Source organism: Leuciscus leuciscus (assembly GCF_965113295.1).
Source record: "Leuciscus leuciscus genome assembly, chromosome: 8".
In the NCBI taxonomy this organism is placed as follows: Eukaryota; Metazoa; Chordata; class Actinopteri; order Cypriniformes; family Leuciscidae; genus Leuciscus; species Leuciscus leuciscus.
Window position 1 is genome coordinate 20,632,919 of NC_138732.1, and position 14,101 is coordinate 20,647,019.

At 38.0% G+C, this 14,101-nt stretch overlaps 2 protein-coding genes across 2 annotated transcripts in view; both read left to right on the forward strand.

The window, feature by feature from the left end:
* gpc3 (glypican 3) overlaps positions 1-6,171 on the forward strand; it is a 149,780-nt gene extending 143,609 nt beyond the window's left edge. Inside the window, exon 8 of the mRNA XM_082178605.1 lies at positions 2,588-6,171. Coding sequence (XP_082034731.1) covers positions 2,588-2,766 — 179 coding nt within the window. The 3' untranslated portion in view covers positions 2,767-6,171. The remainder of the gene's footprint in view (positions 1-2,587) is intronic.
* Positions 6,172-9,464: 3,293 nt separating this feature from the next.
* The window catches only part of gpc4 (glypican 4), a 38,058-nt gene continuing 33,421 nt past the window's right edge, over positions 9,465-14,101 (forward strand). The window contains exon 1 of the mRNA XM_082178606.1: positions 9,465-10,183. Coding sequence (XP_082034732.1) covers positions 10,030-10,183 — 154 coding nt within the window. The 5' untranslated portion in view covers positions 9,465-10,029. The remainder of the gene's footprint in view (positions 10,184-14,101) is intronic.

Below are 14,101 nucleotides of genomic sequence, written 5' to 3' on the forward strand. Positions count from 1 at the left end.
GGGCAGTAAGCACTGTTGAAAGTGGATCAGACCGAGCACCACTACACACTTGTAGCCAATCAGCAGTAGTGTCCACTCATGATGGGAGAGGGGAGAGAGTGAGCAAGAAGACAAATTGACTGTAGAAAGAGAGATGGCTGAGAAACATTACAAAAGAGAAAAGGTCAGAGGAATATCACTGGAGAAAGAAGGGTTGTGATCAGAAAACAGCTTTAGGACCCACGTTAATGTGAGAAAAGTTTTCCATTGCTGGAGTGATTGAAGCGGGAAGGCCTGAAAATGGATGCCGAGGTTGCATTGCTTCTGCTCCATACGTGAGTAACATTGGTTTTGCTGTTTCACAGAACCAAGATATGCTGTTGTTGTAATGTAAGCTATAGTAACAGAACAGTTTTGAGTGTCATTGTTTGTCTGTGCTGCTGGCGACTATAACTAAATTGGACTTTGAGTCTGTAATAAAGTTTGATTGATTTATTGATATAACAACCAACTCTTGTTTGTATACTCTTGTGTACTGTATGTTTATTTTTTGTTCTTCCTTGTCGTTCATTCATCTTCGCTTTATTTTTCGCGAAGCGTTATTTTGCTTTGCTTCTGCTATAATAAAGAGATTCTTGCATTGCGTGTTCATGCATTTCTGGGGCGGAGCGATGAAGGGAGGGGTGTGTTTGTTTGGCAGCATAACTTGATTGAAATGCTTAACTGAAAAATTTACAAATTTGAGAACGTCTCAGTATTTAATGAGCAGCACTCAAGTTGACATGAACTCCACGGGTTTGTGTTCTCCAGCATGATCTGAAAATGATCCAAAGAGCAACATGAACTCCTTAATAACATCTGACCATTTGCACCCAGTCACATGATCAATGTCACAAATCTACTTAATTTGATTAGTGACCTTAAAGTCTTTTCCTATTCAGTCTATTTTTACGTTTACATTTTTACAAAATTCTAAAACACTGCTTAATTCCAGGTTTAAATCCTAGATATTCAATCATTTCAGTGTATATTGCCTATATGGTTTAGTTATGTCAGATGGAGAGCAGGAATTTGAGGTATGTGCTATAAGGCAGGGGAGCATGTGTGTATATATCTGCCACAGCTCGTGTGTGTGTGTGTGTGTGTGTGTGTGTGTGTGTGTGTGTGTGTGTGTGTGTGTGTGTGTGTGTGTGTGTGTGTGTGTGTGTGTGTGTGTGTGTTGAACGAATAAGATTCTCCTCAGTGTAGAGGGACACTTCACAGGGGACAAATAGCTGGCGTGCTTCTCCATACTTGATATCCTCTTTCCTTTTCATAATTTTCACCTCATAGTTCTGTCTCCCTCATGGCTGATTTCCCAGACAATACACCTCATCTGTAGATGCTGAGATAAATGAAAAGATCTTTTTCTTTTAGTGAAGAAAACGATTGTTAAATGGTTTTAAAATGGAATGCTGCCATATTCCTCACTCCAGTAAGATGACGACATAACAAAACTAATGACAGGTTATTAGAGGATGGAAGTAGCTATTTTTCCAGACTAAGTAAGCACACATACGTCGCCAAGATGACTGGAAAGGTTCATATTTTAATCACGGGGTACAAACAGCTTTTTAAAAAAGAGCAGATTCACATACATTCTATCATACAGGTCTCAAATAACTACTGAATATTTTAGTGACACATTGCACTTGTGAAAACTCACTGAAAACACACACAGAAAACAGTAGGAAAGTGAATCGTAAAGAACGTAATGATTGTTATGATAGTTATAGTCTGATGTGTTTGATTCTCTAAAAAAGAACTGACTTCTTGTCATTCGTTCGGGTTGTGTCAGGTTGTCAGGTTGAGCTGCATTGGTTTGATTCACTCAAAATAACTGACTCATCAGAGTAATTAATTCAGGAATTGAACTACACTGATTGTTCAGAATGTGTTTGATTCAGTAAAAAGAACCTAATCAAATTGTCATTCGTTCAGGAATCGGACTACATTTAGTTGTGCTGCATTGGTTTGATTCTCTCAAAAGAACAGACTCATTAGAGTCATTCATTCAGGAATTTAAACTACACTGATTGTTCAGAATGTGTTTGATTCAGTCATGATTAATGATCATGATTACTCATGATTAATGGGTCATTAATTGTCTACACTACATGCTACATTTGGTTGTGCTGCATGTGTTTGTTTAAAATAACAGACTCTGAGTCATTTGTTCAGGCATCGGACTACACTGATTGTTCGTAATGTGTTTGACCCAACTCGAGTCATTTGTTCGGGAATCAGACTACACTCGTTGCACTGTATTTGTTTACATAACTTAAAATAATACAGACACAGTAGTCATTCGTTCAGCAATCAGACTACACTGATTGTCCAAAATGTGTTTGATTCAGTAAAAAGAACTGACTCATTAGAGCCATGCATTCTATATGGGACTTTTGAAGCCATATAATAACTTTATTTGACAAATATTAATTGATGTAATTATTACAGCACTCAATCAGGCTTTGAAAGTTTTATGCTCTGCATATCCATCCATATAATTTCTCTCTCTCTCTCTCTCTCTCTCTCTCTCTCTCTCTCTCTCTCTCTCTCTCTTTCTAAGATTTGGCAGATAACTTGGCAATTGATGACTTGACGCTCCACGAGTTGCTCCTGACTCCCAGACTGGCTAAAGACGGACGTAGCGGAGCTTCCATACCTGGAGCGGCACGGGCGGCATACGTTCCTAGTGCAACCTTCATCTTTACCATCATCATCCTCATAACATTGGGTCTTCAGTGATGAATCCATCTTCAAACCAGTTGGATCAGAAACGATACTGATGCCCATGTGTACATAAAGCTCCATGATTTTTGGCCAAGGACGAGAACTTTTCCTCTTCTCAGCCTCAAGTCTTACTATGGGAACCTCTTATTTTATATATTTTGTGTGGACCTGAGGATTTCAGTAACCCCTACCACGTTCAGACTATGAAGTCATTCTTGCATGAAGAGCATTACATACACATACACATACAATAATCATGTTCTTTCCCTCCATGCTCATATGCCACACAACAGCCATGTGTTTTACATTGAGCATCGCCTCCCCTTTGCTATACACATGCAGTTTTACACAAAGGCCAAAGCCTTCTGGAGGAAAAGGAGCTAAATCGCTTTTGAAAAGACAAAGAGGCTCAGCTTTTGTGAGTGAATGGGCACACTTAAAGAGAAGGAAGCGTGACTGACAGAGTCTGAGAACACGTACAACGTACAACCCTAGTGGCGCAGTCTGTCTCTCATACACACTGCAGTGAGCTTCTCCTCGGCCACTCATTTCCTGTGCAGTAAATGACCCTTGGAGTGGAGGACATCAAGGCATCGGCATGTCGTTGTGAAACCCTCTCCTTACAGCGCGACACAGCTGTACTTCATTTACAAAAAAATGCTTTTAAACTGTTTTATTAGAATGCTGACTTTCCCTTTTCAGAAATTGTGGTATTTTATAATCTCTCTTTGATTTAGTCTCTCATTATCTCTCTTCCTTTTTCTTCCATTTCCTCTATCCTTGCATTATAATCGTGTGATTAAAGCGTTCTCTTAAATGGACACCCTCGACACTTCCTGTTGTTTCTTTTCCTCCAATCCTTTCGCAGGTCACCGTAGCATTTGCATTCAAGGAAAGATGCGGCATGTTGATGGCTTGATGGATCTGTGCATTTGTAAGGTTTTCTGTTTCTGGATATCTCCATATACAAAGGGCTAATGCTGTCATTTTAGATCAGAATGGGAAACCTATGGACATTGTTTTCCTTTCATAACCTGTGACGTAATTCATTACTATTCTCTGTGCAGTGCTTAAAGGCATGTCATCTTCTGTTAAGTGTGAAGAAGTGTTTTAAACAAACTGAAAGAATCAGCCTCGTTGTGTTAGACTCCACCAAATTGGAATGATACACAATGTTTTCAGACCTTACCAATTTTTATTTGACTAGATTACAAATCATTCATTTTTTACTTTTTTAAAAAAATATTATTTCAAAGCACCTAAACAAAATAATTTGAAGAGTGAAGGTGAAGAGTGTTATTTATTTATTGTATTTATTTATTGTGTGCTATCCAAATCCATTTTGACTTTTGACGTCCTTGAGAAGTGTAAACCCTGGGCTTTTTCAAAACACTGTTTGCTTTAGCGGTCATGTCAACTTCAGATTCAACCAGCAGCTTGAGTTTGGGGACCCGTTTTTTTTTTTTTTTTATGTCACGTTTCACCTTCATTTTGACAGTTTATTGCATATAACTATTGGTGGTTACACTTTTGGTGGTTACACTTTTGGCCGATACCAATAGGCAGATGATTATTTTCAAATCCCTTAAAAAAGGTTTGCTGAAAGTCACCATTTTTCCCCATCCGGCGGACTTTAGACAGATCCATTTTTTGTTAAAACTACAGATTGAGCTTCTGCATTTTGGTATTGCCACTCGGATCAATAGTAGGGTGCCACCAAAAGTTTTTGGCAAAAGGAAACACCACAGTTCATTTTCTGTTTCCCCTATTAATTTCAGAAAACTTTTCACCTTTCTACAGCATAGACAGCCAAGTTTTATTAAAAACCCATATTACTAGTGGCGAATTACCCATGAGTTCCTGTCCTGCTGAAACTTTATCCTCAAGTTTAGTTTCGTAACAGACAAAACATGTTTTCTTGTAATATTTTTCTGTATTTTTCAACAACAATTCTTTGTTTTGGGTTAATAAGATGCCCCAGACTTCACTGCAGTCTTTACAGTGAGAATGGTGTTTTCTTTAAGGTGAATACAGTGTTTTACAACACACGTCTCGCCACATCTTGACAACGTTGGTCGCATTTGACTATGAAATCATTTCACACATTGCAACTTGGTCAATATTATGCTTCTTGCCAGGCTGCAGTTATGTTTTTATGTGATTCTTTAGGAGCAATGAGATCTTTTGTGCCCCCCTCCCCAACAGGCCAGTGATACGCAGAGCTCTTGATATGGTTGACTGGTGCGCCTTCACTTATCACTGGTTTCTCTGTAGCTTCCCTCACAGGTCTCCTTGTTCGTGCGCAGAGTCTTGAGGGACGATCTTTTTGTGGCAATGTCTGGATGGTTTGATTTAGCCCTCACCTACTGATAATTGTGCCAACAGTGCCCGCTGGGACATCCAGACACTTGGATAATGCGTTTTGCCCATTTCCTAATTCAAACATTTGTTTTACTTTAGCTCAAATTTCTCAGTAATGTTCTTTTGTCTTCATTTTCACAGCTGTCCTTCAGATCCACAGCCTAGATAATGATCACTTAACTATGGGGTTTTATCCTGAAAATGTGGTGGTTATTTTAATGAGTCACAGGTAGAGGCCAATTGTAAGGCAATCATTTCCTGGTTGCAGCAATTGTTTCGCATCTGTGTAAACTTAGAACTTCTGTTTATTTGAGCTTTCTGTTTATTTCACATTATAAGAAATAAATCAAATTTGAGTTTAAGTTCTTACAAATTAAAATACCACAATTTTATGTATTCAGAAAAGACAGTCAGTTAAGGGTCTTTCGCAAGACACTGGATATTTACAGTGATATGCTTTATGTAAAATTGTAAAAGTAATAAAAACTAGGCTGCAAGAAGGCATCATACATTCAGTTTGAAAGAAAAAAGCATACAAACTTTAAAAGCAAACTATGGCCGAGGGATTGATATACAAAAATCTCAGTTTAATTGAAACAAATAGCTTGTTGTCATTACAGTATGTATTAAATGAAGGATGTGCTTTTGCCAGTAATGGAATGTGTCGAGTGCCGTAATTAAACTCTGAATTCTGCAGTACTGTTTATACTGGTACTGATTGCACAGTGGGGGTGCATTCAGGGGCCATTTGGCACATTTGAGTACTTGAGCTTGGCTTGAGTCGTTCAATAACCAGAGCGACGGGGGAGGGGGGTAAAATGGAGCCCTTGATTCACTCCAGGGTACAGTTACTCAGACCTTATATTAGTGGAGAAACTGTCCTGCCTCTACATGCCCTTCTGGGAAACCCAGTGTACAGAATGTTTGATTGTCAATACAGCTTTTCAAATGTCAAAAATGAACGTTCAGAGTACAAATACTGTTTATTTGTGACAAAAAAGTACATGTGTTATCATTTAAAAATTTCCATGTAAATGATAATCAAATAAAAAATTTAAAGTTGCAGCTGTGATGTTGTTTTGATAGTTTGTTTGTGAAAAACTACAGTTTTTATGGAGCTTTTTTTAAGTTTCACACTAGTGAATGTAGTTCACTAGTGTGTATGTACTGTATGTGTTTCATATCTAAACATGAAAATAATAACATTATTAACATTCATATCTTATTGTCAGTTCAATAACACACTAGTGTGTATGTACTGTATGTGTTCATATCTAAACATGAAAATAATAACATTATTAACATTCATATCTTATTGTCAGTTCAATAACACACTAGTGTGTATGTACTGTATGTGTTCATATCTATATCTATATGCAATTCTCATTCCAACCAGTTGAGGAGTGTCTTTTCGACATTCAGTCTTTCAGTAGTATCTAAAAATGCATGTTTTCCTACATAAAGTGAATGCAAATGAATAGAATATTATCAACTCCACTCATCTCCATTTTGTCTTGATTATCTCCTCTCAGCTGACTCAAGCTGTCAGACACACCTGTGGTGCCTCACACTTACAGTTGCAAATTAAACCTTATTTAGTCTCTGTTTATATTCTGTCACCCCTCCCCACCCACCCACCCACCTACCCACACAAACAATCCCCCGGTGCTTTTAACAGACTTTATCTCGTTACTAACCTAATCTGACTGCGAGGGCGATTTTTCCGTTTTTCGTGGATTCAGATCCTGTTGTGTCCCTCTGGTCTTTTCTCCCCTAAAGCAGTGAAGAGAGGCCGGTTATCAGGCGATTGAGCAGCAGAGGGGCTGAGCGGGGCTGTTGGTTACTCTCTGAATGTTAATGGGCGAGTGAGAATGGGCAAACAGGCCCATTGAAATGCGCAGGTTGAATGTTTTCTTAGGGTAATAAAGTGGCTATACAGGGATCCCCCATTTTTAGGACCAACTGGTCTTCTTTGTTTAGGGTGGCACAGTTAGTCAGGCTAATTGTGTTCTACAGAAATTGTTACTAGTTTATTGACGTTTTTGTGATTCTGCGGGTGAAAACCATCTTCATACTAATGGGCCACTATGATAATGCACTCAAACAAAATATTTTTTTGGTGTTCATTCAATTTCGTTAATTAAAATAAGCTAGAGCAACACATTTCTTTGAAACTTCATCAAAATATCATTGTCTGCAATCAATTTAGGTTTGTAAAATGGAAATGTACTTAATCTATCATTTTTGTTGGCCATAACAATCTAATTAATAAGTAATTATTTGCATTAGTTATTTAATCTAGTACTGTACTAAATAGAAATATGGTTATTTCCATTTGTATGCCAAAAAATAAAAAATATATATATATACAACCACAATGTTTGGTAATATATATATATATATATATATATACTGTATATATATATATATATATATATATATATATATATATATATATATATATATATATATATTTTTTTTTTTTTATGTAATGCAGATATATAATGTAGTAATAATTTAAAAGTAAATAATTTTACAAATATAGGATATAGTGAATTTGTTACATTTGGTAAACTAAATCAATAAAATATTTAATAAAGTAATAATTATTAATTAAAATGGAAATAATTATTAATTCTATATGATTATTGATAATTTAGTAATTTAGTAACTTCATTACATAAATTAAATTAAAATATATACTTTTTTCATCATTTTTGGGCATTCATTTATACACAAATTGAATAGGCTACTTTAAGTACAAATTTAAGTACCTACATTTAATTATTATTTTTTAAGTGTTCTGGTTTATTTAGAATGTTAAACACTGATTTAACTTTATTTGAATAATTTACTAACAAAATTATTTGTAAAAAATAAGACTATGCAAAATGTTTAATATCAAGAGCTTTAAGTGTAATCAGTCAGGAACCGATGAACTGGCAGAAATTTGAAACAGATTTGCATAATCTTAACCGTACATCTTTTTGTGCAGTAGCATCGCAGAGCTGTGGATTTGTCCGTTACTAAGTATTCTGGGAAAGAGAGTGCTCACCTTTGTTTTCTATTGAGTAGCTATAACACCGGTCCACTCTCTCATATCCACAATCAACAGACCCCAGAACCTCTCCGCAGGATCTCATTGGCCACTGGCTTTCCCAGCTTTGGTCACACAGCATGAATGGGGTCGGCTGAGGAATGTGGGGACACAATAGTTGGAATGTCAGTTTGCTAGAGCTCCCCCCTAGACCATGCATAAACACACACACACACACACACACACACACACACACACACACACACACACACACACACACACACACACACACACACACACACACACACACACACACACACAGCCACAACAACACATGAAACATACACATGCTCCAGCACATCCAGACATGTCAAAGTGTGCCCTCTCTGCTGGTGCACTTCAAGGTTAAGAATGAATGGAAAACTATTTTCAATGTGAATGAAATTAAGGAAAAATAAATCACTGCATATAATGAAGGCCACATGAAAACCATTTGAGAGAACATCAGGCATCATTGCTTATAGATACTTACTGTATGATAGAACAATCTGGATCATATGACTTTCTCATCTATAAAATAATCCATAAAGGAATAATGATGATCACAAATTAGATTTTTGCCTAAAACAGATTATTGCACTAGTTTAGGCAAAAATGCAATTGCTGCATATAAATATATGTGGTCTTTCCTTTCCAAAAAAAGCTCAAGTCTCAGGAGTTTCACAACAACCACATTATGCACAGTTCAAAACCGCTCTAATTATGGCCTGTGTCATTGTTGGAAAGACGGGCTGCTGTCCCTGAGGACTGTCATAATCTGAGTGAGATGTTTCGGTGAGGTTGCTCATTATGGAATGAGATTCCACAGAGTGTCTCTCTCTATGTTTCTTTCAGCCTCTCTCTCCCATTCTTCCGGGCTGTTGTTGAGCTGCTGGCCACACCACAACCTTTGCAGATCTGTGTAACATTTCATGACATGCAGACATATCAGGAGGTTACGTTCTCACCTATGTTTAGTGCCTTTCTTGTGAACTGATTGATAATACAAAAAGACTATCTATCTATCTATCTATCTATCTATCTATCTATCTATCTATCTATCTGTACACCTGAGATAGCCATGCTTAGCATCAAATAAGTGGAAAAACTCCTGTAAAATGTCAACAATATATCTACTAAGTACAGGAATGGTTTGAACAATTATGTACATGAGTGCTGGCAGACTGTAATATTCTAAGTCAATGTAACCTCCTGCGCGCGCCATGCTCCACCCCGTGTGTTTCGCGTGGCCAGCTCTCTTTGTCCGGAACTCAGCTTCGTGCTCGCGCAGTCCTCCTGACTCTGTGCTGAGATCTCGCCGCGCGCACAAGCAACTCCTCGATTCCCACTCTGTGTCCCGACTGCACACCAGCGCGAGAGGGGGAAAACTTTCCTTAAACTTTTTATCTCAATTTTCTCGCTTCTTCTTCGACAGAGCAAACTGCCTTGCAGATCCTTTTCAATAGAAGAAACTGGTTAAGAAGTACCTCGCCTTTACTTCATTGAACATGTGTGCGCGTGCATAGCGCTGGACATTGAGCAGATTTGCTTTTGTTTTTCTTACCAAAAAAAAAAAAAGTCCTGACTCCTGACTACTTTGCTTTTTGCTGTTACTTTTATTCGTTACACACTGCGGGATTGTTTCGCTCGTTGTACTTTTTAGAGGCCCGGTTTTTATTGCTCAAGAAAATCCAGTTCGCGAGATCCGAGAAGTTCAACAGGGACGCCGCATCCCCATGAGGAAATCAGAAGCGCGAATCAAAAAGATTTCGTGACTGAACTTTTTCTTTTTTTGTTTTCTACTTTTTGGTGTTGCGGCTACATTGCTCAAGCAGTCAGCGATGAAGATGTTCGTTGTTTTTACTGTATGTATGTCGGTTGTGGTTTTGGCGTCGGCTCAGGCTGAGCAAAAGTTAAAGAACTGCAATGAAGTCAGAACTGCCTACAGTTCGAAAGGTTTCAACGTCAACGATGTTCCCAACAAAGGAGTGCATGGTGAGTTACACTGATTTTATTTACCTAAAATAGTTTGTGGCAGTTGTTTCAAGAAAGATTTGATTATAAAAGCTTTATGTAGCTACTAAAGCAAGTTGTGTAAATACACAATCGGACAAATAAAGTGAAGGACATAACAGTTCGACAAGGTAGGCTGTTTTGTACAAAATGTCTGTTTTGTATTTTCTAAGAAAGTGCATAAAGTTTACAAAACGGTCCAGGTTTTTCTCTGTCCACATTTATTTTCTGTAGTTTTTTAAAACTCTTTTTTCTAATAGGCCCATTGTTGTTCACTCATCGTATCGGCCTTACATTTCATTAGGTCATAATGGTGACTAACATAGTACATGACGTACAGTAGGCTATGGGATAGTTCACCTAAATAAATAAATAAATACTGTCCTCATTTTGTTCCATAGGCTACCTCTACTGTGGAACATGAATGATGTTAAGCAGAATAACAGCCCCAGTCCCTATTCACTGACATTATATGAAAAAGGGATGCAATCAAAGTGAATGGTGGGACTGTCATTCTACCTAACATAATAGTTTGTAAAAAGCCAAAATGTTTTGAAAAAAACACGAGTTTTGAGTGCATGACCGAATTTTTTATTTAGGGTGAACTGTCCCTTTAAGTCGCTTTCTCCAGTTTACATGTTCGTTACCGCACTTCGGATTGTAAGTAGGCAGTTACTGCATCTTTTAAACGGGATGCAGCTCGTGATTACATTTCTATAGTTACAAGTGTTCCGTCGTTCCTCCCCTCTGCACCCCCAGCTGCTGTCTTTGTTTCAAAGTGGTGTACTTTGTCATTGTAAGCGAGAGTCAGTCATCGGACAGTGATTGTCATTCAGACGCGCTAATGCTCATGTAAATGCGCTGATTTTATCTGGAGCGGGAATTGGGGCAAGGGGGTGTAACAAGTTGCAGTTTTTAGCTCCTCTTCAAGGTTTGAATGAGTGGGAGAAAGTAGCCCCGGGACACCGTTTGGGTTTATTTACTGACTCTTTTCCCGTTAAATAAAAGAGAAAGTTTTCCTGACTTGGAGGTCAGTTCGAATGCTTCGTCCAAGGATACCTCTAACGTTAGCTGCTACCTGTAGGCCACTCTCCATTTAGGACATTGAATCTAATCATAAATCAATGCACAGACATGAATGAAACTCACTAGGTTACACTCATCTGAAATCTGAAATTGGCGTGACACTGCAATTATGTATTAAAGTTTCAGGCAATAAAGTTTCAGGCAATATCACAAAAGCAAGAGTGCTGTTGTTTTTCATGCTGATTGGGAGTAGGCCTATGCTATTCCCATTTATACAGCAGTTTACAACTTTTTACAGTATAAGTAGGCTAGTTATTAACTTGTGCTTCAAAAAAAAAAAAAAAAGCTTGTAGTTTGTAGTTTGTTTCTTCTCAGACAGTAAAAATAGGCCCAAAAGAAGCCAAAGGGTGCTTTGAGTGTCATTAAGCAATTCAGGCTTTGATCCGTGTGTGGACAAGAGTGACAGCTTCTCACTCCTCTCTATAGGGGTGTAAATTGGACATTTCATCACATTGATTCTATTAGCCAGCAATAGAATCTTTGCAAATACCTCAAAACCTGCCACAGTACGATTACAGTTTGATTAGATTCAGGGGCCTGGAAGCGATATGCCAATTCTACGATATTATGTGCCTGTTTTACTGTTTTTAAAGTTCTTATTTACAAATGCAGCCAAAATATGATATAAAAGTTTACTTGAACTTCCTGGAAATTTCAAATTCTAATTTGGACATCCTCTATGAAAAATAGTACACTTAAAAGAGAAATAAAAAATCGTACAATTCTATCACATTTTCCCCGTATTGTTGCATATCATTAGTCATTTAATTGATGCACTGCTAAAAGCATTTTAAAATCAGTCAAATTTAAGGAACTGAATGAGCTTTTGTGTAATGTGTATTATCTAATGTAATCCTATAATCTCGATTTTTACCTATTAAACCAAGTGAATGCATGACTGCAGCTAGGTGAAGGGGAACAATTGAGCCTTAATTTTCCCTGTACTTTACACCAGCCCAACAGGTCCATTGTCTTCCCTGGGATGTCATTGTAATGCAAACTTTGAGTGTTCCCCAACATGTCTGCATTTGTCATGTTTTATTGTGTCAAATCACCAGTTTTGTTGCGATTGCTGTAAAGAATGAATTATAATGGCTCATTTAGAGGGTAGGTTTGGGTGCCATGCGTGTGTGCCTCTCACAATGGTGCACAAAATGCGTCGGGACCCTGTGCAAGACTGACCTCAGTTAGCATGCCTTTGTCAATAAGAGACTGAGATAATTGATACAGAGAAAGTGACATGGTCTGCTTTCGCTGAGGGGTGGAGGTTTTTCGAAAGGAAAAAAAAGGAAGCACAAAAAGCCCTGCTTTGGCTTAACAATGTCTCCTGTTGCTAGGGAGAAAATGGTCCACAGGAGAACCTAATTGAACTGGCAGTGGCCCCCTGGTTCTGGCTTTCAGAGCTGGCCCTCTTCACCTTGTAGTCAAAACAGGTCTTCTTTATTCTTCTGTAGTCCTGAAGCACAATTCCATCTTCATGGTTTGAGCCAGTCTTAAACGTAGCACTAATCAGGTAAATGGTAAAAATTACACTCCATGCATGATGATTATTCTGCGTTCCAGCAAGTCATTAGTAAGGGTATTATTATTCATAAACAGAATAGTTTTTCATGTCACTCACACTAGTTAAGAAAGACTGGTCGTTTCACTGTTCTTTGGAATGCCGTTTTGCTTTAGCTGGAGTTGTAAATCAGAAGTTGAAAATGTTATGGCTTTTGCAGGCACTGCGTCCAACACGGCAAGATTTCCTGGAGCTGCTTTTGATTTGCACTGAAAGGATGAGAAATTTTCACTTGCTACTTAAACAAAATGTCTTTAACCATAAGGGCTCACAATATGGAAATGGAACAAAATTCAGGAAATAATTTGGTTCCTCGTTTTTTTTACAAATGTGGTGTTAATGCACGGTTTCCTTCCTTTAATTTGTGTCTTTAAATGTTAGTCAGAAGTTCATTAGAACCGTAAAACTCTATATATTTATGTTCTTGTTTGGCTTAACTACCACTTAAAGTTTTGCCTCTTAACCTCTTGCTATTTTTCTTACAAATGTGGTTAATGTATGATAATGAATTACCTAAATACTTCACAACCCTTGAAGCATAAATATTTTAAAAGCTAATTGTGTCTTTAAAGGCAAGGTAGAAGTGTAAGTATAGCAGAAATTTTATGTTTTTAATGAGTGAGTCATATCGTGTTTAGGACACCTAGCGAATAAGTTCGCGGAGACCAACATTTAGCACTTTATGCTACCAACTCAAATAAGCTTTATCCAGGTGAAGGTTGTGGTGTGAAATTGGTGTTGCAAAGTTTTTGGGTGTTTCTCTGCTTGATAAGCATGGTTTTTGTAAGGAGATTTTGAGAGCGGGGAGCTTTTGGTTAAGCAGAGGTGAGATCTTTCTTCATGGTCAGAGTGCCTCTCTAGATCCTCTCAGTTTGAGAGGACTGTGGATTATTGCACAGCTTCATAGTTCTTTAAGCCCTGAAGTACATAGATCCCTGCTGAGGACTAAACCGCCAGTGTCCTCCAATCCTCAGCTAAACCGAAAGCACTGCCTGGCCTTCTTATAAAAAGCCTCACTGCTTGTGATAGTTTGATTGGCCTAGATGTCGTTAAACACGTGTGTCAATTGCCTCCCGCCCAGTGGCAAGCGGCCCATCTTCAAAAGGTTCGCAGGAGGGGTGGTTAATACTGACCAGATTGGCATCTCGCCTTGTCAACAGCTCCTCATAGAGATCCAGCAGAATGCTTTTCCCTGCTCGGGAGAAATCTGCTTTGCTTTATAGTTGGAAGTTTGCTCTTATGTCATGCCTCAG